Raw genomic sequence first — 25,080 nt, 5'->3', positions numbered from 1 at the left:
CCGGACTCGAACAGCGCGCCCCTTAGTCAACCTGGACTCTGACTTCATGGGAGTATTTGTTTATTTGACCTTTCGACGACCTCGCACACAGCTTGACCTGACCTCGCCGACCTAGACGGGCGCTGCTGTGCTGGTGACGGGAATAGGATTGAGGTGGGGTTGAGGAAGGAGGGACGTAGAGGTGGGAAGGAACGGCTGAGCGAGGTCTGGATGGTAAATGCTGAAGGTCGTGATCCAAAGGCGCGCATCTACCTAGGTAGATTCTTCGCTTGTTGCAGCCGCCTTCACGTCCTTGTCCACAGATCACTCCAGACCCAGACAAAGGTTGACGAAGAGCGAGAAGGAGAAGTCATCGTTCCGTATCCTGGTTTCTGGCCCAAGAAAAGCCTCGCCCAAGTTTGAGAGTGACCTTCAGAGCCACTTTGGTGGTAGGCAACAGGTATCGGTAACAGAGAACCCCCCTCGCTCAACTCTCCTCTTTGCAGTCTCTGGTGTTGTAATTCAGCCCTCACAAGAAGACGGGACACACACGAGCCAACTGCCTCATTGGGTGGCTGGTTTAATCAACGTGCCGCTTTCTTGACAGCGCTAGCGTCTGGGGTAATACATAGACCCGAATGATTCTTTTCGGGAAAGGAGGGCAACGCATCTATCAGGGGTGTGTACGCCACCACGGCGACATTCGCGAAATTTGAGCATTTACTCCGAGGTCGCTTTGACGGATGCAAGCTGAATCGGTGGTATTCTCTAGGGGTTGGGATTCGATGTTCCCCCTCTTTCTGATCCAACCACGCGGGGACAGATATGAAGGCCATGGTTAGTGACTGAAGGAGGCTAGAGGTAGCAAGGGCCTGGTTGACGGGATCCAAAGGAAGCCGAGAGAAGCCCAGGGGTGCAGAGCTGTCGTCATATTGCACATTGCGGCGAAGGGCATCTAGTTCCTAGGTGTATTTGGTCATGGCGAGTCCGAGGCTTCCAACATACTCTTGTGCCCAGACCTGTTTTTTTTGTAAGTCTTCCTCGGCTTGTCGTCCCGTTATACCCAGCTGCTAGGGAAACGCAACTTGGCGTTCGGATAGAAACCCCTGATATGTGGCCAATGTAGAGAGGCACGGCTCGGTTGTTTGGACTGTTCTGGGCAAAAGGACGAGGCGGACTGCTCCAGTCGACATGCGAAGTCTTCAATCGCCGAAGTAAAACAAGCAGTCCAAATTTCGAGACATACTCGTCGTCGGTCGGTTGACCGTTGATCTACACTCTACCCTAGCACTATCTGGGTCTTCCAGAGTCTAGACCAGCCGCGAGCCAACTCCTTAGTGAATTCTAGCGCTCAATGAAGGTCGGTCTTTCTTTCGGCGAATCTAAGCCTGGTTCAGTATGACCGAAGCAGTGGCGCCGTGATAGTCGGATTATGCCTCAATCGTAGTATTGCGATCGTTGTTCAATCTCGTGGTCAATCTTTGTGTCGAAGGAAATTCAAACGGGAGATAGCTTGATAAAGTCAAATGGAACTATTGCTTTTGAATTGGCAGTGAAATAAGTTTGGATTGGGCATTTTCAGACTGGTAATTGAAGTATGGAGTAGGCAGTGTTACCGGTGATCCTTTTGACTTACAACGCCAATCCATAGCTCTCCTCTGGAATTTCAGGTCCACTTATGCCTGTCAGAACTCGTCAGAAAGCAATAGCTGATCAAAGTCTTGGCCTTGGCGATTCGAAATGCTGGAGTAGGCTTTGTCTCATGTCTCAGTCAGGGCCATCGAAGCAAAAGGATGCTGCTTCTTTGAAGTATTTTGCTGGAAGGGGATAGAAACGACATGTCATCCCAAGAAGTCACAACGGGAGAGGAGCCTCACCTCATCACTGTTGAACCTTTGTGAGGCCTGGCATTGTCGTATTGCTCAGTTTCGAGGTTGAACGAGGCTGGCCTCTATAGATACCTTCTAGTACATTGTTCCGTCACACCGGGGAGTCTTTGCTCGTTGGCTTCTAGAAACTTAACATTCTATCGATGGGAAACAAGATCTGGGTCGTTCTGGCTTTGTCGTCAATATGTCGACAATATGTCGAAGGTCAGAAGATGCGCGAGCAAACCTCGCAGGTACAACCGAGATTAAAATAAGAAGACTTCATCGACGGACAGCCTCAACCGGAAAGTTATACTCCCTGGATATCCAGAGTTTGAGCAGTTTTGAATCCCCTCAGATGGCGGATAGCCACACATGTTAGTATCCTCGTCACACCCCTCTCAAAAAGGATTCGACCTCTACGTGAGGAACGTCACAATGTCACGAGGCCACAGAATGTCGAAACGCGCATCCAAACGCAGGCAAGCCAGTCCAGAGCCGGACCTGAGTCTCACAGAAGGGTTCCCCATCGTCAAGACCCGTCGATACCCTTCTCGGAAAGATATCGAATATCACGCAACTCCAAGACACCGGTCGCTGTACGAACATCATCATCATCCTCCTCCTCCTCGTTCCCCCAAACGCCACCGACAGAACCGCCAAGCCGAAGCCAAGTCGGACACAGACGGCGATCTGAAGATGATCCCCATGCCACCAGAGTCACCCTCGACAGCCCTCGTCCTCAGGACATCAAGGACACCGGGCTATAAAAAAGACCACCGAAAGAACGACAACGACGGCTACTTGGATATCGTGAGGCGCCGCCGAAAACCTAAGCATAAGCCCGACCTCGAGCTTAATCTCGAGCCGGTGAATCACAGAGCCTCGAAACGTCGCCGCAGCATAAACGACACCGGACGCGAGATACGTCAGCACATGCAGCAACAGAACAGCGACCTCGTCGTCGACAACTACCACTTCCGCAACCACATTCTGTCCCTCTTGGACGAGCAACGCTCATCGGTCGAGTCGTGGGCCCGCAGCGTCGGCGCCGGGGGCCCGGCTGAGCCGATGGACTGGCAGCCCGAGCAGGAGCGGGTCGTGTACATTGCCCGCGACCTCGTGGAGTACGGCTGCTACGAGGACCGGTGGAGAATCGGTGGTGGGCAGGAGGAGCAGCCGCAGCAGCAGCTGGAGGACAGGCCGACGGCGCAGCTCTCGTCGGGATTAGTGTCGTGGGCCGATCAGACAGAGGATGGGTCGGAGATGTGTGGGGCGCCGGTACTTGGCTTAAGTCTTGTGGATGTGATTGAGTGAAGCGGGGGCTGGGCTGCATGAAGTCTAGACGTACATGTTGGGGATAAGGGGTTTCGGGAGCTTTCATTGACGACTTCGATGACGGAGGCAATTAGAGCCAGGCGGAGTGGAAGTAGGGGCACATCAAGACAAATGTTAGTCACTGCCATTGTCAGTCACTACGGAGGGGGAAGAAAATGAGACAGCAAAAAGCGCAACGAACTACTACTCCTATTCAAGTCTATAAGCCCATTAAACATGTCATTTTCACCGCGAGGGACTTTTTGAATACCTATATGGGTTAACATGCAAGTTTTGAACTAGACCAGTCCTAAATTCCTAACGCCTGTCCAGATGAAGTCCGACCGACCGTACCCATTGAAGCAAAAGTCAAATCTCGTGGGAATCTCGCAAATGTACAGATTCAACCGCTCACCCACCACTCTTCTTTACGCAACGCATACAATACTTTTTTCTCCCTTTTCGTTTTCACATTTATTTCGCGTAGCGCGAGTACTCGGCAGCGACGAGGCAGTGATCACGCTCGAAGGGCTCTGTGATAGTGTGTTAGTCATGAGGGCTTTCCCTTCTAGAGGAGATAGGGGGATACAAACCTAGCGTAAGCTGCTCCTTGGGGGTGATGCGCTCTCCTCTCAGCTTCTCGACCTCCATGGCGAAGACCTTGTGAGCGGGGGCGGTACTGTCGATACAGTTGGCCTTGATAGAGATAAGGATACCACCGCCGACCTTGAGGAACTGGTGGGCGTTCATGGCGACGATACGGGCCTGGTCGGGCTGGGCAACATCGGCAAAGATGCAGTCGACCATGGGCATGAGCATGCGGTACTTGAGGGGTTGGCGGGCGTCCTCGACAATGGGGACAACGTTGGTGCGCTTGGCGGCCATGCCGATCAGATCACGGCCGGAACGGGGGGAGAACTCGACAGCGTAGACGAAGCCGGTAGGACCGACAATATCGGCGACGTGGGAGACTGAGGTACCGGAGGCACCACCGAGGTAAAGGACCTTGGAGCCGGGGCCGAAGTAGAGCTTCTCGAGACCACCAATGACGGCGGCGGCCAACTTGGAGCGGAAGGGGTTCCACACGCGGTACTCGATCTTGGTGGTTGTGGTGGTGCCGTCCTCGTTCTGGGTTTGGTTGTCGACAGAGACGCGCTTCTCGCCGTAGACGGACTCGCCGGGGACAATGTTGCGGGTTGCGATGGCGTCCTCCTTGCCACGGACAACGAAGACACCCTCGTGACGGTGGGGCTCCTGCGATCTTTTGTTAGTGAACAATGCTCATCATGAGAAGAAAAGCCTTGGGTTGTGACATACCACGATGACCTTCTGACCTCCCTTCTGACCGCCAGCAGCACCACCACGGCCGCCCCTGCCACCCTTGGAGACACCTCCGCGGCCACGACCACCGCCAGGACCACCGCGACCACCACCTGTAGGATCTTGTTAGCACACTCATTCTTCCGCACTTGACATCGCGAAAAGCAGATTCTTTCAAGAACTTACCACGACCACCACCACGTCCACCGAAACCGCCACGGCCGCGGTCACCGCCGAAGCCTCCACGGCCACCACCACCACGTCCGCCGCCGAAACCACCACGACCGCCGCCGCCGCGACCACCGCCGCCACGAGGAGTGAAGGGAGCCATTGTCTTTTAAATATGTGTCGGGTAGTCGAAAAGGACTCGTTGTTGCAAAAAGAAAGAGAACAAGACTGGCAGTTCCCAAGTTGCGAAAGAAGAGTCGAATTGGGGGTGAGAGGCGCAGATAATGCTAATCCTCTTGGTGGCGGGTTGGGACAACTGGATACTGGGCTGGGTGTTTGAAATTTTTCGTCGGACTTTTTTTCTGAGAGCTTCAAGAGTACGCACGGGCCAAACTGACAGAAAGATTGTGGGGTCATCAAGGTGATTGGACAATGCGGAATTTCAGAGGAGCCGCCTTCCGGCAAGTTTTTTTTTCGCGATTAGATAAGGAGGGACACAGGGTCCACCTGCAAAGTGGGGTCTCATGTTCGGGGGAAGGCAGGAGCGTCAGAAACCAGGTGGTAGTGTCCAGTACCTGGCTTGCAACGGAATTGAAGAACACCTCGAAATATCACCTTTTCCATTTATCCCAACTTCCCAAGCCGCCAACTCATTCCAGAAAATCCCAAAAAGCCCCAGGCTGTTCATCATTCAACCAAACGAATCGTGAGTCTCATCAGTTTTTTCATTGTGATTTTTCCCCCGGTCAAAGCTGGAAGAAATCGACCATTTACCCCATAGGGTTGCGGAACCCTAAGGCCGACCCCCCTGCCGTTTCCCGATCCGCAAGCGAGCCAACCCGGCGCAGGAGGGCTAGGGTCAACGAAAGTTGTGAATTTCTTCTAACCTCACTCTGACAGCCAGCCCACGACCGACCACCGACCGACCACCGAAACCATCACCACACCCAACGATCAAGATGGTAAGTCGCACCGCCGCTCGCTTTCCCTATGTTCCGCGTCGACGAGAAAGAGGAGGAAATCTGTGTACTCGACGAAATTTCGACCCTGTTTGCAGCCGCCGAGACGATTCCCTTGCCCCTCGTCGAAAGAGGGTCGAAATTTCACGATGTCAAATGAAGAGAAAAACTGGACTTGTGACTCAATTATGTCACTCATGATGGTCGACCAAGAGGAGGAATGAGGAACATGCGGAACACTTGGAGACATCCAGTGCTCGTTACATCCCAGAACCCAAAAGACTGACCCCTTATTGTCACAATTCAGGTTCGCTACGCCGCTCAAGAGATCGCCCCCGCGAAGTCGGCCCGCGCGCGCGGTGCCTACCTCCGTGTGTCCTTCAAGAACACCCGTGAGACCGCCCAGGCCATCAACGGCTGGAAGCTCCAGCGCGCCGTCACCTTCCTCGAGAACGTCTCCGAGAAGAAGGAGGCCGTCCCCTTCCGCCGCTACGCCGGCTCCATCGGCCGCACCGCCCAGGGCAAGGCCTTCGGCGTCACCAAGGCCCGCTGGCCCGTCAAGTCCGCCGAGTTCCTCCTCGGCCTCCTCAAGAACGCCGAGTCCAACGCCGACGCCAAGGGCCTCGACACCGGCAACCTCGTCGTCAAGCACATCCAGGTCAACCAGGCCCCCAAGCAACGGAGACGCACATACCGTGCCCACGGTCGCGTATGTTTTTACCACCCGAGTCTGTCCTCTGAGAAGGAGAAAGACAGAGACTAGCAGAAGAAGGTGGACGAACTAACACTTGTCCCAGATTAACCCCTACATGTCCAACCCCTGCCACATCGAGCTCATCCTCACCGAGGGCGAGGAGGTCGTCCAGAAGTCCGAGGCCGTCGCCGGTCGCGAGGACGTCCGCCTCAACTCCCGCCAGCGCGGTGCCCGCACCCGCCAGGCCATCACCGCCGCATAAGCGAATCTCCCAACTCTTTAATCTTTTAAGAAACGGATCTTCGATTTTTGTGGCGTGTGTGCGGTTCATGACGTGAGCAAAAAGGGTCGGCGCGAAGTGTGGACAAGCGCGGTACACCACAACAACCCCCCTGGGATGGATTTGGTCTTTGGGTTGTGGATGGATGCGTGGATTCAAATACAAAAAAGAACTTTGCGGCTTTTCATATGCTGGTGTACAGGAAGGCTATGGTCTCATGGCATTTAGGGATTGGCATGCGAATTCACACGCGCAACGGTCTGCATGGGCCACCAATAAACAAACATGCAACAATGATTCCCCCATGGCGGTCCCTAGTTTACCATGATCGGCATCGGCATCGGCGTCAAACGGTTACGAGGAAATGCATTCAATTTTGGCTTGCTTCTAAATCAAATCACCCCAGTGTCGCCCCCCGTGATGAGTATGGAGTACTACGCTGCCCAACTCTTCGAGTCTTGAGGTAGCAATTCCTACTATGGTCGGCCTAAAGAACAGTCCTGTTCTTGTGACTGCAACTTCAGAGACGCAATTCAGCCCGGCTTACAGGTAATGATGACGATGATTGTGTTGTCAACTTTTGTTGTCTTCCTACTATAAGGTGACTACGGAGTTATGGGTCCCTCATCCAGTCATTATCCCGCCCGCCTTTCCGTCCCAATTTTGAGCCCGTGGTATCTTTTGCCAAAAACGCCGAAAAACCAAAGACTCCCGCGGCCCACCCAAATCCCAATTGTTCATTATACAGTTTCCATCGTAATCAAGTGGTGCAGCTCATACCTGCTCAGCCATCTTAGTAATCATGCCCGTGATTCGTCCTCTTCCAGGGTGAACGATGCCATCCCTCTTTGCAGCTTCAATAACCTCCTCATCGTACACACCGGTCCACTCCGTGTCCATACCAAAGGCGGTCGAGAGGTTAAAGTGCTCCTGGTTGCTGATATGATTGGTGATCTTAGCCGCTAGCCTGTCGCCGCAAGACTGCATGAAGGGCATGAGCTCCCGCCGACGCGCAGTCACTTCCGCAGGCTCTTGCCAGGGGGACGTGGTTGGCATGATGCTATGATTGTCAACCATCGGAATGTCCAGGACCACGTAGCCGCAGGACTTGAGGGAGATGTTGTGGATACTGAGCAACTCCTTCTCCCTGACGAGACTGTGCGGCCGCGGCAAGAGCGAGAATCCGTCATCCTTCCGTACAAAGTCATCCACCCAATCCTCTTCGTCATCTTCGGTACCTTGACCGACCATGATCTCTTGAATCGGTGGGGTCGGTGCAAGACGTTCAATGATGCCAGCCCAAGACAGCAGTCGTGGCTGTCGTAGTCGCATCCTACCCCAGCCGGCCATTGGATCAGGTGGAGGTGGAGGTGGAGGCGCCGCGTTGTTCGCCACATTGGCGATTAGCGGAAGAGGTTGCTGCATCATCATGCCAGCTAGATGCGCCGGCAAGATGCCAGGAGCATGCAGCGGGCCCTGAGGGATCGGAACCCCTGGCGCACCCCCGAAGCCCGGGTTGACTTGCGGTTGAAGAGGTGCCGGCGGCAACGGAGGCGCCTGATTCTGACCCGCGGCTTGCGCACCTTGAGCCTGGCCATGCCCGTGAAGTACAATGCCTGGACCATGTGCCGGGCCAATGACGAGTGCAGGTCCAAAGGCATTCTCGGCAGCAGGATTTCTCGTAGGTGCGCCCGTGAGAGAGACACTTTCGAGTTCCAGCTTCTCCAGAGACTGCGATCCCATTGTTCGTAGAACCTGTAGAAAGACGTGAGGCGCCGAGTAGCAGTTCTTGAGCGACAAGTGTCTGATGTGCGGTAGAGTGAGCAAGGCGTCTGGCGACTTGGCACCTTCAGGATGAACCATTTGCATCGGGTCGCAGAATGGAGCGGGAAGCACATATTGATTCCGCTGGGTGATGCCAGGTGCGAACTCGCCACCGCAAATCCACTCAAAATGGAGGAATTTAATGTTGAACTGTGCCGCGATGTGGTCCTGAATCAAACGATACACCTTAGTCACCGCCTTGACAGGCGAGACGAAGTCGTCCTCGACGCAACCAGGGGCAACTTTAGAAACCTGGCGCCAATCGGCTACAACGGCAAGCGCAACGTTGGTCAGGTTGGGCAGACTCTGCCAGAAATCCGACCTCTGGAGCATGTAGACGTGGCTGCCTGGAATCTTGGCGATCGTCAGGGTCGTCAAAGCATTGAAGCTATTCATCCGGGCGTTGTCGATGAGGGCGAGGACGTAAGATTGAATGAGAGCTCGGTGGGCCCATTCCAGCTCCAGCAGCATCTCCTTCTGAGCTCTAGTCAGATTCCTGGGCTGCAGTGGATGGCCAGCCGTGAGCTCATTAAGCACAGTGGCCGCCGCTCTCGCTTCAGCGTTTGCTTCGGCAATCTCATCATCATGGTCGGGAGGATCGAAATCAGCCGCATTGAAGAACGGGGCAGGTTGACCCTGGGCGATGAGTTGGGCAATGTTGGCAATGTTGTGCTGGTTGGCGTGAGCAGCTACGTTGGCGCGAGCATCTGCGGTGGTCTGGGCTGCATGGGCGGCCGCATGGGCAGCGGCGGCAGCAGCGGCGGCGGTACGTTCGTCAAAGTCAATGTTAGTGAGTGACACGTTCTCGGTGCTCAAGAGTATAGCAATCGCGTCCTTAGCCTGCGCCTGCGTGTACCCGGCATTCGTGACCATGGTCTCCAGCACCGTGTATTTGAAATCTCGAGGACTCTCAAAGGCGAGCTTTCGGGCGTTCATAGAGTCCGAATCGGCTCGCGCTAGGCGTCGCTGCAGGTTTCGGTATCGCAGATTGCGGAGGCCAAAGACCGGGTGAGGCAGAGGAGGGCTCTCCAACTGCTGGTCGGGTCCCAGAAGGTAGCCAAGCCCGGCATCGCAACACAGCCCAAGCTCCTGAACCTGAACGAGGCACTTCAAGGCCTCTGTCATGGACGCTGTCTCATCGGCAGTCTGCTCAAGCCCCTCAAGTTCCGCATATCGGTTGTACGACTCATGAGGCCAGCGGTAGATACCCCAGTACGAGGTAACGGCTTGCTGGGTCGGCTTGATGGGAGGGTAGGCAAGGCTCTCCTCGTCCAGCTCAAGCGACAAGGCAAATCGAAGAATATGCTCGCCGAAAGACTGGAAAATGCGCATGCCACTGGAGAAGAGGGTGTCCTTTCCAAGTTGAGGCTGGCCTTGACCTCCATCGTCCAGGTACTTCTGCTTTCTTGCCTTATACATCTCCGATCGGAAAGGAACCACGACGTTGCGGAAGTGCTTGGACGAGATCATCTTGTCAAACTCGTGGTTGACCAAGCGGAGGTTCTTAACATCCGGTCGGGAAAGGTAGGTCGTGATTTCGTCAAAGATCTCGACTGGGACCCGGCCAATGGGCCAGGTGAGCTGGGGAGGGTCTGAAGCCATGGCACTCTGTCCTCGTATCCGCCGGCGTTTGCGGGGCATTTCCGAAGAAGCAGGTGCCCTTCTGTTCATTTCGACCATTGGTTAACCAAGCATAGGTGAGCTTGGCTGGCTGGACTTGGTGTCGGTTGTCGAGGTTCAGTGAGGGAGTCGGAGGAGCTCGGTATTCATCGGTCGCTCGGTAGTGGGCTGTCGGGTCGGACGATTCGGGCAATGGAATGGGAGACTGTAATAATATTGTACTCGACAGTGACCTGTCCCAAAATCGAGGGGAAATTGGTTATTGAAAGCAATGAGTGGTTCGCTGGATAATTGTGCTTCGTGGCTGCAGGAGCACTTGGTCGGATACAAAAATCGATCAAAGAACGAGTCGCGGGCGACCGAGCAATCGTCAAAAGGTGCACAATCGTCTTGGCCAGGGAGTCAGCAATAATGCATGATGATGAAGGATCTAACTGCTGTTTACATACCTGGCTACCGACGGTGCGCAATAAACAATGCGAACGATCGGCTCAAAGAGATATTTGGTTGAAGCGGGTTGTTGGAACGGATTGTTGAAGCAATTAATTGAACAAAAAAAATCCCCAGTGGGGAGGTGACAGTCCACGGAATTTCGCTGCAAAGCACAGCCAGCAGGAGCCGAGAAAAGTGAAGTCACTGGTGGCAGGTGCCCAGGTCGGAGGTTTGTGAGACCACTTTTTAGCGTCAACTCAGACAAAAGCAACTGCACTATTGGCTACTCGGATCAGCATGTGGCCCTAGGTGGGGCTATTTCCTAGGGATCAGCAAGTACCTTACCTCAGCCCTCCCAGGTGTTCAACATGGGATTGTTTGGCGGGGTGCTTCCGGCAAGGACCGGGGCGAGGCTAGGTAGGTGGTGGACCCAGTCAGGGTCCTGACTACCTACCTTAACGGCCCAGGCTTGCACTGAGTATCACCGATGCTTCCTTCCACTTGCGTCTCACTCACCTCATCGTTCTCACATTCTCCTCATTCCTTTTGGGCATGCACTCACATGATGACTTACCCATTATATTGCTGTCTAACCATCTCACAGATGCGGTGACCACTTTCTCTCAATAAGGTTGGCCAAACTGATAAAGTATGATGAAAGGGCGGCACGCCGAATTCACACCGTTTACGGATACGGCTGCCTCCATCTTGTTGGTCTTCGTATCTGTAAATATTAGGAACGAACTTTGACTCATGCATCAATACGAACACCTCGATGGGCTTCACAAGACTCAACAGACGACCATTCCATTACGAGTGTTATCTAGCGGCTTCAGTCTACTGGCCGGCCTAATCTCCAGCCACAACACAAAAGTTCATCAATAGGATGATGACCTATACAACTGCCGTGGGAATACATGATGGTATATCGAATAAGAACAACTATGACATATTTCTGCGGAAACCCAAAAACACCTCCAACGCCTTTCGAATCAGAACAGTTGATTCTCTTTCGCAAAGTGAGTGCTCATCAAGTGGTGCGACTTATTGAGCTGGGCCAGAAAAGAACCAGTATCTAAAGCTTGTTGTGAGTCAAACTGATCTATGCAGTCTCAACTGAGGATGATTTTAAACATACTGTGTAGCGTACTGGACTTCAATCGTAGCAGCCTGGCCCTGGCACGAAGCCGGCGCGCTGCCGCCGACGGTGTGTATCCTGTACACCTCCTGGACGTCCCCGGTGCTGGGCTCGACGGTACGCAGCCGGAGCCAGGGCACCGCCGCCTCGCCGTGCTGACCGGACTGGGCCGTGAGGGGCGCGGGCATGGACGCGTTCTTGGCGCAGTAAGAGTCGCCGACGGACGCGCCGTCGTTCTCGAGCATGAAGAGCGGGACGCCCTTTCCGGTGAAGAGGTGGTGGCCCGAGATGGCGAGGTTGCTCGGCCCCAGACGGCGGTTCGTCTCCTCTTCGGTGAGGTTGAAGTCCATGGCCACCACCGGCAGCTTGTCGAGCAGGTCCGGGTACAGGGAACCGACGCAGCTGGCGTTGAAGAGGGTGGCGACGGCGCCGGTGGCGATAGGGACGGCTGTCGAGTTGCTGGTGTCGCAGGTGTAGTTTTGGGTGCCGCGGCCGATGGCGATGTGCATGAGGGTTAGACCGTCTCTGGGCTTGCCGAGAGTCTCGGTTGCGGCTGGGGAATGTGGTGTTAGTATACATAAGCCTCTTACCAGGCCGCGGGAGCTCTCTCTCAACTCACCTTGAGGTAGCTTAGCCGTGGAGAGGTCGCAGACTGGTGCGGTGGATAGGTACTTGGTGGCCTGAACCTTGGTTGCCAGCATGTTGAAGTACTCGGAGATTTGTTCGATGCTACCCGGCAACGCGGCTTGGAGGTTGAGCGTGGGGTAAGTCGGCGCAGCAAGGGCAAGGGATGCCAGAGCCGGCACCAACAGTGTCGAGCAACGCATGTTGGTTATATGTGACTGCGTGTGTTGGGGGTGATAATGTGGAGTAGAAAGGGCGGATGTCAAGGTATTCGATGATGTTCGGTTGTTGGTGTTGGTGATTATGCTTCGTTCCCCAGAAGAGTGGAAATGTCGAACCAAAATTTCAAGCAAGTAAAAACCCAAACGAAACCAATGAAATGCGAGACTAGGAAATAATGAAAAACTCAAGAAAAGCGGAAGCAGATTCGTTCTCTCGATATATGAGATGAACCGTGGTAGATGGAAGGGGTGGGCTACACAAGTTCCGTAGTGCAAGCGGGCAGCCGTTTCTAATATACCACGACGTCCTCAAATCGCTTACCTCCCTTCCCCGGCGGCAAAGAAACGGCGGCCAATGCATCTCATTAGGGCCCTAGGTTCCTGACCTGCCCAGAATGGCATGGTATCAATGGCAGGTTACAAAAAAAGATGGCGGGGGGAGGGTAGCCGGGGGAAAGGGGGAGTCTGCCGCCGTGGTGTGCGAGGCAACGGCTCGGTATTCGCAGCGGCTTCCATGAATCAAGACTGGCAGCCGCCATGCCATGCAACCGTACGACGGGCGGGAAGAGGACAGGAGGACGAGGATGTGTGGGAGCGAGGGCGAATGAGTGGAATGGCAGAGATGCAAGTAATACCAGCGGGGTGTGTGGATGCCAGGCGATCTTCGCCGGGGTCAGGGAAGATGCAAGCGCCTGGCCCGCTTCGAACGGCCTCGATGTGTGGTGACAGGTAGCGACGCGCTCCACGTTTTCGAGGGTGTTGTGCTCGCTCGCTGCTAAGGACTCGAGGATTCGAGGTCGCAGCCGTGTGTTTGCGTCTATCTTCTATCGATTACTTACCTAAGGTATCTGAGGTATATTGACGAGAATATGTCAGTTTGTACAATAAGAGTGCTATGCGAGTGAGGATGGTGAACAACGGAGGGCGTTATCTTCTGTCAACTGTATCGACTGCTATACCCGACCTACTACATGGCAATAATCAGTCCGCCTTTGTCCTTCTTGACCCGTCTGTTCATTTGCATCAATATGGTGAGTATCGATGAAAGACAAGGCCTGCCTCATCTGGACTTTGACCGAGAGAGTGTGTGTATCCTCATATGTGTGTCTCTGCAAAATAGCGAACCAGAGCGGCTAGAAACCTGAAATAGCAACAAGAGAATCGCGTCAACCCTCACATATGATAGGCCAAACCGACTGAGATTACCCAGGGACGGTACCACCTTGCAAAAAAAGCTGTACCCGTCTCTGGCCCGGCGACGCGCCCACGTTGCATGTACCCGCTCTTGTACATTTTCAAGGTTATGTTTGCTTTCTTTTGCCGCGCTTCCAACCAGGGCCGCAATAGCTTCTCATTGGTTGCAAGTCCATGTCCCCACCCGGGCCGCGCAGACGGGCCAGCGTCAAACGGGAATCGCTCGTCGAATGGGAATTGTCGCTGGTCTTTTTGGATATTTGGGTGGCAGCTCGGGACTGGAGAAAGCCTTCCACCCTACCCTAGGTCGAAGCGGGAAGGGAAACCTAGAATAGAACATCGTGGTGGACCAGGTGGGGAGCCACGGTTTCCCACGCTGCTTGACGCCATCTAAGGTAAGGTATGATCTCGACCAGATGATCTCGGATAATGGAACAAGTTCCCGTTCACTCCCCGGTAACTGATATTCAGAGTGATCTGGCATCTGTGTTCTGACAACATCCCACACTCAGCCAAGTTAAAGTACTGCCGCGGTTCATACCAAATGTCCTAACGCCCAATCGTACAGTTGTCGGTAAAAAACAAGTTTTATGCATACAGTTTTCGCCCACATAGAGTCGTTCGTCGCTGGTTTAATCGACATCCATCTCGTTGCCCCCCCCCCCCTCTCATCGTCAAGCAGACACCTTACGTTACTGAACACCGCCTAGTGCCCACTAAACCCCTCCTCTTGCCAGTCGCCGTGGCCGTTTCCGGCCCCTCCCTTGAGGCCCCCGGCGCCCGCGGCGGCGGCTCCTGCTACCGACTTGCCAAGGTTACTGGCATGCTGCTCCACGTCCACCGTGCCGAGCCAGTATAGCGAGCAGAAGACGAGTAAATGCAACGCGACACAGTACGCCGCAAATAGATTTCTACTAGTCCGAGAGGCCAGCACCATTCGCGTTACTGAGTATACCACTCGTTCGGGGAAGCTCATTCGCTTGTAGGCCCTGGCAGACTCCCGCCCTCGGAAAGCGGCAAATGGCGAAATATTCGATTCGTATGCCTTTTTGTATCTGTCCATTGTAATTCCCGGGTTGCCGCTGCCTCCAATGGAAACCGTTGAAGGGTTCGGGTTAGATGCGAATGCCGCTGAAGACGACGTTGCTGAAGGTCCGGCCCGATTGTATGTCGAGACGTACCTCGTCTTCTCGTAAAGATTGAGGTTGTCCTTTTGAAGAGCTGATACTTCCTGTCTCAGCTGCGAGACGGTGCGATGCGTGTCCGACAATTCGCTTTCTAGTTCGGCAATTCGCTTTTTGAAACGGTCACGTTGCGCTGTGATCATTGGCAGGATGCCAGAGCCGCCGCCAAAGGGCTCTCCTCCACCACCCATACGTGGGTCAATTCCGCTGATGATGGATGACGTTGGCGAAACTCTTCCACCACCTCCTCCTCCCCTTCGTCCTGGTGCGATTGATGGGGCGTAGCGGTTGAATGTTCCTGCGACCGACGCGCCGGAAGGGAACGCGTTGGACGACTCTGACTGCAGCGTCGCAAGATCGTTCTCGAGTCGCTCGTTCAGTTTCTGCGACTTTTCGAGATCCATGTTCGTTCGCGACATGTCCTCCTGGAGGTCAGAGAGCTTAGTCTGTAAGTCCTGGTGGGAAACGCGCAGGATCGTCAGCTCATCACCGAGCTTCTTGTTTCGTGCCAAGAGAAGCTTCTCCAAAGTGTCGCTTTGGCCCTTGGACTCGGTGGCACTTTCGACCACATCCTTCACATCATCATCATCACCCGTGGAGAACTCAATGCTCTTGAGTACCTCAAGCTCCTGCTTGACGTCGTCGTAGTCACTCCACTTCTGCACCTTGGACTTGAGATTGTCCCTTTCTTCTTTGAGCAGGCCAACCTCTCTCTCCAAGCTGCGCAGCCTGGAATCCAGATCACGCTTGAGCCCCTCCTTCTCAACCCTGCTAGCATCCAGCTTCCGGATGAGTGATGAATTTTCCGATCGCATGCGCATGTAAGCAGGGTCGTCTTCTAAAGATGCTGGCGTCTGGGTGGTCGCGGATGACTTTGCCTGTGCTAGTTCCAGTCGCAGTTGCTCGTTCCGGGCCTCGATCTCGGCCAACCGCTGGCTGGTCCGGTCAAGGTCTGAGTGAAGCATCTCGATTTCGGCACTGGTGACGTGGCCTACCTGGCCCTCCGCATCCCCATCATCCGTCTTTCCGAGGCGCTGGTTGACTTCGTAGCTCGCCTTGATCTCGGTGAGCAGACGCTCCTGGTTCTCGACCTTTTCTTCCAACGTCTTCTCCTTTGCAGCCCAGTTGTCCTTCTTTTCATCGAGCACCGCCACCCACGAAGCCTCCACCTCCTTCACCCTGCTATCCAGATTGCTTTCGAGCTCCCTCTTGGCAGCAGATTCTGTCTGCAGCTTGCTCTCGGTATCCTCAAGCTGGGTCGTCAGCTTAGCGACAGACTTTTGCAGGTGCTGATTTTCCTCAGTTAACTTCGGAAGGGTGTCTTCGGACACGAGCATCGAGTCGACTGACGCTTCGAGAAGCGGGTATGGGTCGGGCGCATCGGATAAGGATGTGTATGTCTGAAGGAAGGCCGAGTTGATTGACTTTGAATGGTTCGTAAGGAGATCGATGAAGGTTTGGTACGCTATTGGTTTAGTGAGAGTAACGCTCCAGCCATGAAGACGGCATACCTTTCAACAGGCCCTTGATCTCGCTCAACTTTGTTGTATCATCCAGCTTCCTGAAGTCCTTTGTCTTTTGGGCTAGTTCCTTTCTCTGGACAGTTGAGTCTCGCTGGTATGTGACGATCTCGGAGGCAGTGTTGTCGAGGTTTGCGACGAGGTTCGTGTAGTCGATAGCTAGCTCGGTCAGACTGCGTTTTCAAAGTTACAGCCAAGGGGCTCTCTCACTTCTCCAGGCCGAGATGGCATGCTGGAATTTGTTGCCGCCCTCGGGCAGGTTGGGACTGTCTGAAGGTGCGTCTGGCTGCGGCGCGTTGGCATTGGCCGCCAGGACGGATTCTACGTCTGCCATGTTGGGTCGGTTTTCTCGGTCGCAACTTGAATGATCACTTCATCACCGGGAGCCCATGGAACTCCAAGAAGTCAAGGTTGACGGCAGGGTCGAAGAGTTGTTTCAATCCGCCGGTGTCCGTTGTAGCTGTTGTCGTTCAGTACAGATCGAGAGTGTTTCGACTGAGCTCGCTGGTTCGGGGAACGTGTTCCCTTCCCGGGCAGCAAGTTGATTGGCTGCGCACGGCATGCAGGGGTTCAGAGGCAGCAACAGCTGGTTGTTTCCGTCCCTACGGGGCCGCCCCAGGCACATGCCTGCGCCAGTACCTAAGGTACCTTTAGCACAGCGACCCGGTCACCCAGGACAGCTGGGCTACGTAATCCGCTTACGGTTAGCTGTACATGAGGTAGGTACCTAAGGTGATATACCTACACTACTGGACCATGTCATCAGATTACCAGCCCAGCTTCGGAGCTTCCCAGCTGCATCATATAGGTTCCCAGCAGAACGACTCTTTCGCGCCTCGAGACGACCGTCGCATGAGCTCGACAATGGCATTACGGCACTCATGATAGCACGACTGATTTAATATGGCATCCGAGGATCCAGACGGCCAGACTTCCACTGCGCCCGAGAGCTCCAGTGCGATCGCCCGCAATGACGGGCCCTTTGTCCTGCGCACATTGTTAAAGGATGTGCCATTGTCGGCAGATGGCACTGACGAGGGGACCAAGATCAATTGTGTTGAATACCTAGGTAGGTAGATGTGACTTCTTTCATGGCTCATTACGGTTCTGACCATCCTCTCACCAGACCACAACCTATACATCGGCACGAGCGCATCCGAATTGCTTCATTTTGTCCAGATCCCAGCCGACCCCGCCGATCCGGCCGGACGACCATCTTTTATACTTGCCTCACGTCTGCGGCCGGCCTTTGCCGAGAACAGTAACACCCTCCCAGGCATCCAACAGATTCTCCTTCTGCCCAAAGTCGGAAAGGCCTGTGTGCTTTGCAACCAGACCGTCACTTTCTACTCCCTGCCCGAATTCAGCCCCGTATTCGGGACTACGCAGGTGAAGAACTGCAACTGCGTTGGGGGAGTGGACTTGAACGATCCCCAAGATGATGTTGATGAACCCGCTGCAGGGGTGTTCATTCTCCTGTCGCTAATGCGAAGGATTCAGGTTGTCAGGATCGGTGAGGTCGCAAGAGCAGTCAAGGTACGCAATGCCTCGCCCCGTAGGCGATTGGTGACTAACGGCTATTCAGAATATCGACGTACCTGGGACAACGATATCGATCCGTCGCGACTCCATTGCGTGCGTTGCTGATTCACGGAGTTACTCCTTGCTCGATGTTGGCAGGCAGCTTAGAATTCCGCTTATGACCATATCCTCCTTGGACGACTCACAGCCTGCGGGTGAAATAGGCCAGGCTCAAGACATTGCAGGCAGTGTAGATGGCGGAATCTTGAGAAGTGCCTCAGCCGCTCACAACCGACCACTCCTGTCTGCTGGTGACCCTCACGGCCATGCTAGAAGCACGAGCCTGGGCGGTCTGCTCAGCGGTGGTCGGAGGGACCTCAGCCCTCGAGGAGCTGATGATAGCGCACGGCAAGGATCTTCACCACCAACTCCAGCTGCCAGTCCAAGACCTTCGGGCGAAGGCCCCTTGCCGCCGCCATCAACAGACAAGCCCTTACCAGCGGCGCCTGGTACTGCTCGCGCGGAGACCTCTCCAACAAAGTCGGCTCCCGTCTTCCTCAAACCCCACATTGTTTCGCCAACAGCCGAAGAATTCCTACTTGTCACTGGCACTGGTCCGTTGGACCCCGGCATCGGGATGTTTGTGAACCTTGACGGGGACCCAACGAGACCGACTGTCGAGTTTGACAGATACCCGCGGGAAGTGGTGGTTGATGGTGGGTTATCTAACCAGGCATCTTCCAGGATGGCACTGGAACAGGATGAAGAGGGATATGTCATTGCATCCATGACGAAGGATTCGGAAGCGGGGCTCCGTCACGGGCTGGAGATTCAGAGATGGGATTCCGACGGGGCGGACCCAGAAACTTCCAAATGGTGGTTGGAGACGGAAACACCAGGAGGAGATGAAACGACACCTTTGGGTATTCGCTCGCTGATGGGTACCGACGAGACCCATTTCGAAGAGATTGTCGAAAAACTTTGCCAGAGGAAGTTCTCCCCGTTTCCTGGAGGCCTTGCCGAAAACCCGATATTCTCACCGAGAAGTGCGGACTCGCGCACCGCATCATCCCTAGAGCAGATGACGAAAGAACGAGAACTGTTCGAGCGTGATGTCGACTCCCAGGAAGAAGACGCATTACCCGAGGGGTGGGAAGAAAACAGAAACGCTGAAGAGAGTGAGTTTGCCAGACGACTGGCAAATGCTAACTCCAGGATAGCAGTATGGGCAAAGGATCATATTTGGTGGGCAATTCGGAACCCAATGTTGCTGCGGCTGGAAGCCCGACTAGAAGCTGCATGCGAGCAGGACGGAACGTCAGACCCGGCCAAGCTTAACCGACGTGCAATTTTCACGGTACTCAACTCGTTTAGAGGGCAGGATGCCAGGTCGGAGCTGGAGTTTGTGACATTCAGTTACCTGCGCCAGCGTGCTGGTGTGCTTCTCCTTACCAACTTATTGCATGCGACAGAGGCGCCTTTCACGGATGCTGAGCTGAAAGCCTTGGAGGAAGTTTTGGTGGAAAGCAGTCTGGATCCGCGCGTTGTTTTGTCTTTGATACCCGGCCTACGGAATGAGATTGTTGAGAGCCGAAGAGGCATCTGGATCTTTGGCGGCGTCAAGAGAACGACAGAGAACTACTTGGAAAGCGAGCATTTTCACAAAGACAGTCACTCAATAGGGGACCTTGACAGCAAAGTCGTACAGTTCCTGCGGCGGTTCCTAGCCGCGTGGAGAAAGAAGAAGGGATTCGGCAGCGTTGCAGACGAGAGCGAGGTGTTCCGGACCGTCGATGCCGCGTTGTTACTGGTGCTCCTTGAGCTCGACCAGACTTCACCCGTAGGCCTGGCGAGGAAGAGCTCGTCTGTCCGATCAGAACTATACGATGTTGTCGACAAGGGCGTAGACTGCTTCGATCGAGCTGCGTCCCTTTTGGAGTCATACCACCGCCTATTCGTACTCAGTCGACTATACCAGAGCCGCAAGATGGCGGGCGACGTTCTTGCGACCTGGCGGCGTATCGTCGAGGGCGAGGCCGACTATGGAGGCGAGCTGCAGGATGGAGAGCAGCGCGTCCGTGAGTATCTCACAAAGATTAGCAGTCAGGCCCTTGTGAGGGAGTATGGTGTCTGGCTCGCCAGCCGCAACCCAAAGCTTGGCGTACAAATCTTTGCAGAAGACAAGGGCAAGGCGCCAGGCTTCGAGCCAGCGGAAGTCGTGGCCATCCTTCGTGAAGAGGCTCCCGACGCAGTCAAATATTACCTGGAGCATCTGGTTTTCGGCAAGGGGCACACTGGTTACGTTTACGACCTCATCGCCTACTACTTGGACATTGTTCTCAGCGATCTAGAGACGTCGCAAGAAAGCCGAGACGCGTTTGCCGGCACGTACACGTCATATAGAGCACTACAAGCGCCGAAACCGACATACAGACAGTTCCTCACGGACAACGCTCCCGAAGACGACGAAGTCTGGCAGAGCCGACTGCGACTACTGCAGCTGTTGGGTGGTGCTCACCAGTACGACGCCGCCGCCATCAGGGAGCGCATCTCGGCGCTGCCAGACGAGCTTCTCGTCCCCGAGACTATCATCCTCGACGGCCGCGAAAGGCGCCACGAGGATGCCATCCGGCTCCTCGTACACAAGCTGGGCGACTACGACACGGCTGTCTCGTACTGCCTGCGCGGCGGTTCGAGCATCTACACGCGCCCGGACGGCAGGCGGGAGAGCACGCCGACGCACGACATGCAAGCGCGGCTGTTCCGGGCTGTCCTCGGCGAGTTCCTCGCCATACAGGACGTCAGCGATCAGATTGAGCAGACGGGTGCGCTGCTGGAGCGTTTCGGGGGCTGGTTCGACGTCGAGGATGTGCTGGCGCTGATTCCCGACCAGTGGTCCGTCGAAGTCGTGGCCGGGTTTTTGATGACGGCGCTGCGGCGCATCACGCAGGAGAGGCACGAGACGACGGTCACCAAGGCTCTCAGCTCGGCGGAGAACCTGAGGGTGAACCACGACCTGATTGTCAAGGTGGATGAGAAGGGTCCGTCGATTGAGGCGCCTAATTAGTGGCCGCGTAGCCGTGGTTGGTGTCTTGGAGATTCGAGGAGGGTCATGTTTTGATTTAGAGTAGATTTGGTCCGTAGAGGACAAACATAGCAAGTCAGGAGAAAGCACGATAATGATGATGCCCTCATGGAGTTTCGTTCCCTCTATCCGGTCGTTGCAGTGCAGGGCGAGATGGGAGAAGCTGCTTGATTTCTTGACAGTATAGGCAGTGGGGATACAACACTCTTACGATCAGGGCAATGACCAACCACTGCTATCGTATGCCGGAACATGCTTCACAAACCATCAGGCCTCCCGAACAAGCCGCTGCCGTTGCATCTCAAGAAGACGAGCATCTAGCGTAGCCATCGCAGACGGGGGAAACCAAGGTCTGAGTAAGTGGAGGCCCGGGTGCAAAATAGGAAACGGAAAGCAGCCCCTCCTTGTGCGCCCCTTTCCTTTGACGAAGCCGCTGCATCCGGTCACGGGAAGTTGAGGCCCTCCTCCTTTTCTCTCATCACTTTCCATGGCCGGTTCAAATCACCACGGAAAAGGGTGCCAAGCTCGACGCAAAGAGACGGGAGGGTTCGCTGCTGCTGTTGGGGGGTTGGTACCTTACCTTGCCTGCCTGCCTGCTACCTACGTATCCATCTCAACCTGCTCACTCAGCTCCTGGTTATCTCGCGAGACCGAAACCGAATGCGCCTGGGGTGGCAAGGCATGTAAAGTTATCTCTATCCAGCTTGCCCAGCTGAAGTTTCTCATTTCTTGACACGAACATGAATGGATACACTACACTAGGACCAATGGCAAAATATGTGGTAATGAAGAAAAGATTACTGATCGAAACTTGGGCATCTTGTCTCATGTGGGATTTCTCTCGGAATGGGAAAAAGACAGGAATGGGGGAGCGGGGCTGATGCGGAGGGCGGGAAGAATGGACAATGTTTCGATGGGTCTCGAAGGAGAGAAGCTGCTGTGATGGACATGTTTGCGGTGCTGTAAGGTGGGAAGTAGGAAGGTCAGATACCCCGTACGGCAAATAATGGGGGACGAGTCAATAGTTTATGGAAATTCATTGCTGGCGCGTGGATAGCTTCAAAGGGGGCTCAAGTTCTATTGATAGGTCGGGCCCCTCTTTCGGACCAAACTCCGTCTCTAGTTCTAGTTCTAGTGGTATTCCCCCTCCGAGCCATCCTACGGGCATGGATTCTCCCACTCATAACACCTCTCCCGGCCATCGACCACCAAACAATAACCCAAACACTTGAGTGGGAGTCCCGGCTTTTAGCATCTAGACCACCCTCGGCTACTGCCCAAAGGAGCTTACTCCATCAAGTTCTGGGTGAGAAAACGTAATAGGACAACGACGACGGTTTCAATGATTCCAAAGCGCCATGCGTCAAACCAAAAGTTCCTCTCAGAAAGATCTCAACAAGGGGCCTAGGGGGGCCAGCCACAATGTCCAAGATCGAGCCAATCAAGAGCCGTGAACCGGGCTCAGCTCAGCTTAGAAACAGGAGAACCCGTACCCCGTAGGGCCGTAGGCGCGCCTCTGAGCATCAGGGTTTTCAGCCGCACCGGGCCTGGTACCCGAGCATAGCAAGATGCGCTTTCTGCCCTGTGTTGCTTAGGTATTATTTTGTTGCCATGCCTGCGTCAAAAAAGCTGATTGCGGGCGAAACAGATCCCCCCCGTCATCTTCCTCACGGGCGCTAACTTGCTCCCTCAGCCACCTTTCTCCGAGGAGATGAGAGTGTCAGTGAGTTGAGGGAAGGAGGAAAAAGGCAAAAGTTCCCCCGGAGAATGGAGCGGGACCTCGGATAGGGCCTAGAGCCTAGGGCCTAGAGCTGAATCGAGAAATGATGTCGTTGAATGTCTCAGCATCAGGGAGAGAGAGAGAGAGACAGAGAGAGCGGACCGTCGAGGTCCGCACCATCCTCCATATAAGTAAAACCTCCATGCCCAAAACCACCCCCCCCTGTGCCCTGGCCGTGTGTTGTCCACTGGACCATGGCCACTTGTGCCGTGGCCACCATTTTATAGTTTGTCTTGTTTTTGTTTCGTTTTTGCTTTCTTTCACGCAGCATCTTTGCGTTTAAGCACGGCAATAGTCAACCACCTCTTCCGAATCGTCACGTCCTCGATGCCGCGGTCCCAAGCCCACTCCCGCTCCTCACCGTCGCAGTCCCGCTCCCAAATGGTCTCGACCTCGAGTCCGGCGTCCGCCAAGCTCGCCTCCTCAAAGAAGCCGCGCATCTTGGGCCGTCCCGTGTGAAACCCGGCCACGACCCAGCAGCGGGCCTCGGTGCCCTCGCGAAGAAACCAGGCAATGGATTTCTGCAGGTTGGCGTGCTGCCAGGGCATCCAGAGGCAGTCTGCGACAAACAGGCGGTCGAAGGCGTGTTTGTTTGCCAAGGAGAAGGCGTCGTCGAGCTCGCCCCACGAGTGGCCCTCGACCAGGACCTCGCGGGCCGTGAGGGCTCCCGTCGGGGAGACGGCGGGGACGATGTTGCGTGTCGCGTTGAGGCGGAGGGACTTCATGACGGCCGGGGCGGGGTAGTCCGTCAGCACGGTGCGTTCCGCGCCGAGGAGGGCGGACATGATGCTCGGTAAGGCGGTGCCGGCGCCCAACTCGAGGGTAGACTTGCCGCGGACGTCAAAGTGCGACAGCGGGGGCCCGAGGCGGATGGGCACGGCGGTGTCGATGCCCAGGGTGCCGGCCTCGACGAACTCGCCGAGCTGGAGGCTCGAGTTCCAGAGGTAGTGGCTGAAGAGCTTGCGGTCGTCGGCGGCGTCGGGCTCGGCGAGCTCAAAGGTTAGTGGACGGCGGAGGTGCGGGGAGGTGTACTCGATGCCGTTTACGGCGTCGCCGTGCTGGTTGGTGACGTCGTCGGGGAAGATTACGCCGAGGGAGGACATGAGGTAGTCCTCGGGGGACTCGGCGGGCGGGCCGGTCAGGGAGATACGGGATGTGAGCGCCATTGTTGACGGGACAGGACGGAGAAAGAGCGCCGGGGCCCGGGATGTCGAAGGAGGAGGGGGAGTGGGCGGTCGGGACGCTGGGGACCGAAGGACGACGGACACCGAAGCGAACGAAAGCGAGTACGACGACGAGGACGAGTTCGACAACGAGTTGCCTGCCGCGAGTAGAGTGCCGTTGAAGCGCAGTGGCGTTGAGGGTGGTGCGTAATGCAAAGAAAGACTTGGGCAAATGGTTGAAAATTGTCGTCCTTTTTTTTGGTGTGTGCGCGCGTGCAAGGACAAGACGAGGTCAATTGGCGCATGGCGGGGTAGTCAAATTGCCCCGCCATCCACCTCACATGGAAGTTGCGCTACCTATGGATACCTTACAAAGTACATCTGCCCTCAGTCATCGGCCAGCAGCAGCATCGTGCACAGCGAGTCCGAACCAGCGAAATTCGCCAACGGAAGAAAACAAGAAAAGACCGAGAACGGCACCGCCACGAAAACAGGGAACACGTCAAATTCAAAAGATGGGACGAAAGAGATGTGGCGTCTGTCAATGCCGAAGAGATCTCGCGGTGGCACCGACGGGAGGAAGAAGGGTTTGAGGGGGCACGCATACACAGTACATACGCACAGCCATCAGAGCCGCAAAGAACCGCGTCGGCGTCTGATGTCAGTGATGTGGGATGAAAAGTTGTTGAGCCTCAACGACGCCACGGCATGAAAGACGCAAGAGCAAGAGATGGGACGGGAGGCGTAGAGGACGTGGACGCGCACCCACGACACAGGGCACCGCTGCCCATTAGGAGTTGACATAACCTTCCCATGAGGTGGTTCTTAGGTACGTTACTAAGGTAAGGTACATGGTCTTCATACCTAGTTGGCTGGCAGGGTTGATGGTGAAGGTGGGAGCTTCCCTGGAGGGAATTGTCAGGATCGCCCAGGTTCATGATGATAGTGCACCTATACTGCGTCCACCATACGGAGTAGTAAGAGTAAGCGTGTAAGGTAAGGCACTTTACTTCAAACCTCTCCTCTGGGATGCTCTGCAAGGTACCAACCTGCAGCCTGCCCGTACTCCCTAGGACCTGCCCTGGGCAGAGGAAAACAACCACGGCGGCGCGGATGCTGCCGCGACACAGCCACACCGGCCACGATGTTTTCTTCCTCCAGGTTTCTCCCGCCTGGGCTGTCCCTCGGT

The 25,080-nt window shown here is 55.2% G+C and overlaps 8 protein-coding genes across 8 annotated transcripts; 3 read left to right on the top strand and 5 right to left on the bottom strand.

Moving 5' to 3' along the window:
• Positions 1 to 2,285: 2,285 nt before the first annotated feature.
• Positions 2,286 to 3,164, top strand: BDZ83DRAFT_753247 (uncharacterized protein; the record flags this gene model as incomplete). Its single annotated transcript, XM_060514332.1, has 1 exon — positions 2,286 to 3,164. The coding sequence occupies one exon, from the start codon at positions 2,286 to 2,288 to the stop codon at positions 3,162 to 3,164; it is 879 nt and encodes a 292-aa protein (XP_060363799.1).
• A 182-nt stretch (positions 3,165 to 3,346) lies between these two features.
• Positions 3,347 to 5,042, bottom strand: BDZ83DRAFT_625509 (Fibrillarin-domain-containing protein). Its single transcript, XM_060508497.1, has 4 exons — positions 4,671 to 5,042; positions 4,482 to 4,597; positions 3,758 to 4,418; positions 3,347 to 3,697 (listed from the first exon to the last, which is right to left on the bottom strand). Exons 1-4 carry the CDS (start codon positions 4,813 to 4,815, stop codon positions 3,639 to 3,641), a joined length of 981 nt encoding a protein of 326 aa, XP_060363798.1. The 5' UTR covers positions 4,816 to 5,042; the 3' UTR covers positions 3,347 to 3,638.
• Positions 5,043 to 5,611: 569 nt separating this feature from the next.
• BDZ83DRAFT_652810 (ribosomal protein L22) lies at positions 5,612 to 6,567 on the top strand (the record flags this gene model as incomplete). The annotated part of the gene is made up of 3 exons (XM_060510556.1): positions 5,612 to 5,614; positions 5,919 to 6,320; positions 6,409 to 6,567. 3 exons carry the CDS (start codon positions 5,612 to 5,614, stop codon positions 6,565 to 6,567), a joined length of 564 nt encoding a protein of 187 aa, XP_060363797.1.
• Positions 6,568 to 7,359: 792 nt separating this feature from the next.
• Positions 7,360 to 10,050, bottom strand: BDZ83DRAFT_580114 (F-box domain-containing protein; the record flags this gene model as incomplete). The annotated part of the gene is made up of 2 exons (XM_060505315.1): positions 7,360 to 8,957; positions 9,045 to 10,050. 2 exons carry the CDS (start codon positions 10,048 to 10,050, stop codon positions 7,360 to 7,362), a joined length of 2,604 nt encoding a protein of 867 aa, XP_060363796.1.
• A 1,455-nt stretch (positions 10,051 to 11,505) lies between these two features.
• Positions 11,506 to 12,426, bottom strand: BDZ83DRAFT_580219 (malate dehydrogenase; the record flags this gene model as incomplete). The annotated part of the gene is made up of 3 exons (XM_060505328.1): positions 11,506 to 11,536; positions 11,600 to 12,152; positions 12,219 to 12,426. The coding sequence occupies 3 exons, from the start codon at positions 12,424 to 12,426 to the stop codon at positions 11,506 to 11,508; spliced, it is 792 nt and encodes a 263-aa protein (XP_060363795.1).
• A 1,918-nt stretch (positions 12,427 to 14,344) lies between these two features.
• Positions 14,345 to 16,676, bottom strand: BDZ83DRAFT_652807 (CASP C terminal-domain-containing protein; the record flags this gene model as incomplete). Its single annotated transcript, XM_060510555.1, is given in 3 exon segments — positions 14,345 to 16,287; positions 16,334 to 16,515; positions 16,534 to 16,676. 3 exon segments carry the CDS (start codon positions 16,674 to 16,676, stop codon positions 14,345 to 14,347), a joined length of 2,268 nt encoding a protein of 755 aa, XP_060363794.1.
• A 569-nt stretch (positions 16,677 to 17,245) lies between these two features.
• Positions 17,246 to 20,930, top strand: BDZ83DRAFT_580178 (uncharacterized protein; the record flags this gene model as incomplete). Its single annotated transcript, XM_060505322.1, has 3 exons — positions 17,246 to 17,411; positions 17,469 to 17,878; positions 17,928 to 20,930. The coding sequence occupies 3 exons, from the start codon at positions 17,246 to 17,248 to the stop codon at positions 20,928 to 20,930; spliced, it is 3,579 nt and encodes a 1,192-aa protein (XP_060363793.1).
• Positions 20,931 to 22,988: 2,058 nt separating this feature from the next.
• On the bottom strand, positions 22,989 to 23,894 carry BDZ83DRAFT_580175 (nicotinamide N-methyltransferase; the record flags this gene model as incomplete). The annotated part of the gene is made up of 1 exon (XM_060505321.1): positions 22,989 to 23,894. The coding sequence occupies one exon, from the start codon at positions 23,892 to 23,894 to the stop codon at positions 22,989 to 22,991; it is 906 nt and encodes a 301-aa protein (XP_060363792.1).
• Positions 23,895 to 25,080: the final 1,186 nt, after the last annotated feature.

The sequence above is a fragment of the Colletotrichum acutatum genome (genome assembly GCF_030867785.1).
Source record: "Colletotrichum acutatum strain CBS 112980 chromosome Unknown BDZ83scaffold_61, whole genome shotgun sequence".
NCBI lineage: Eukaryota > Fungi > Ascomycota > Sordariomycetes > Glomerellales > Glomerellaceae > Colletotrichum > Colletotrichum acutatum.
The sequence above is the reverse complement of the archived record's forward strand: the minus strand, read 5'-3'. Positions and strand labels throughout refer to the sequence as shown.

Excerpts from the sequence above, each read along its gene's own strand:
- BDZ83DRAFT_625509 (XM_060508497.1), bottom strand. The coding sequence starts at position 4,815 with ATGGCTCCCTTCACTCCTCGTGGCGGCGGTGGTCGCGGCGGCGGCGGT. Across the intron at positions 4,598-4,670 it reads TGGACGTGGTGGTGGTCGTG|GTGGTGGTCGCGGTGGTCCT; the intron begins GTAAGTTCTTGA and ends AAGATCCTACAG. Across the intron at positions 4,419-4,481 it reads GAGGTCAGAAGGTCATCGTG|GAGCCCCACCGTCACGAGGG; the intron begins GTATGTCACAAC and ends AAAAGATCGCAG.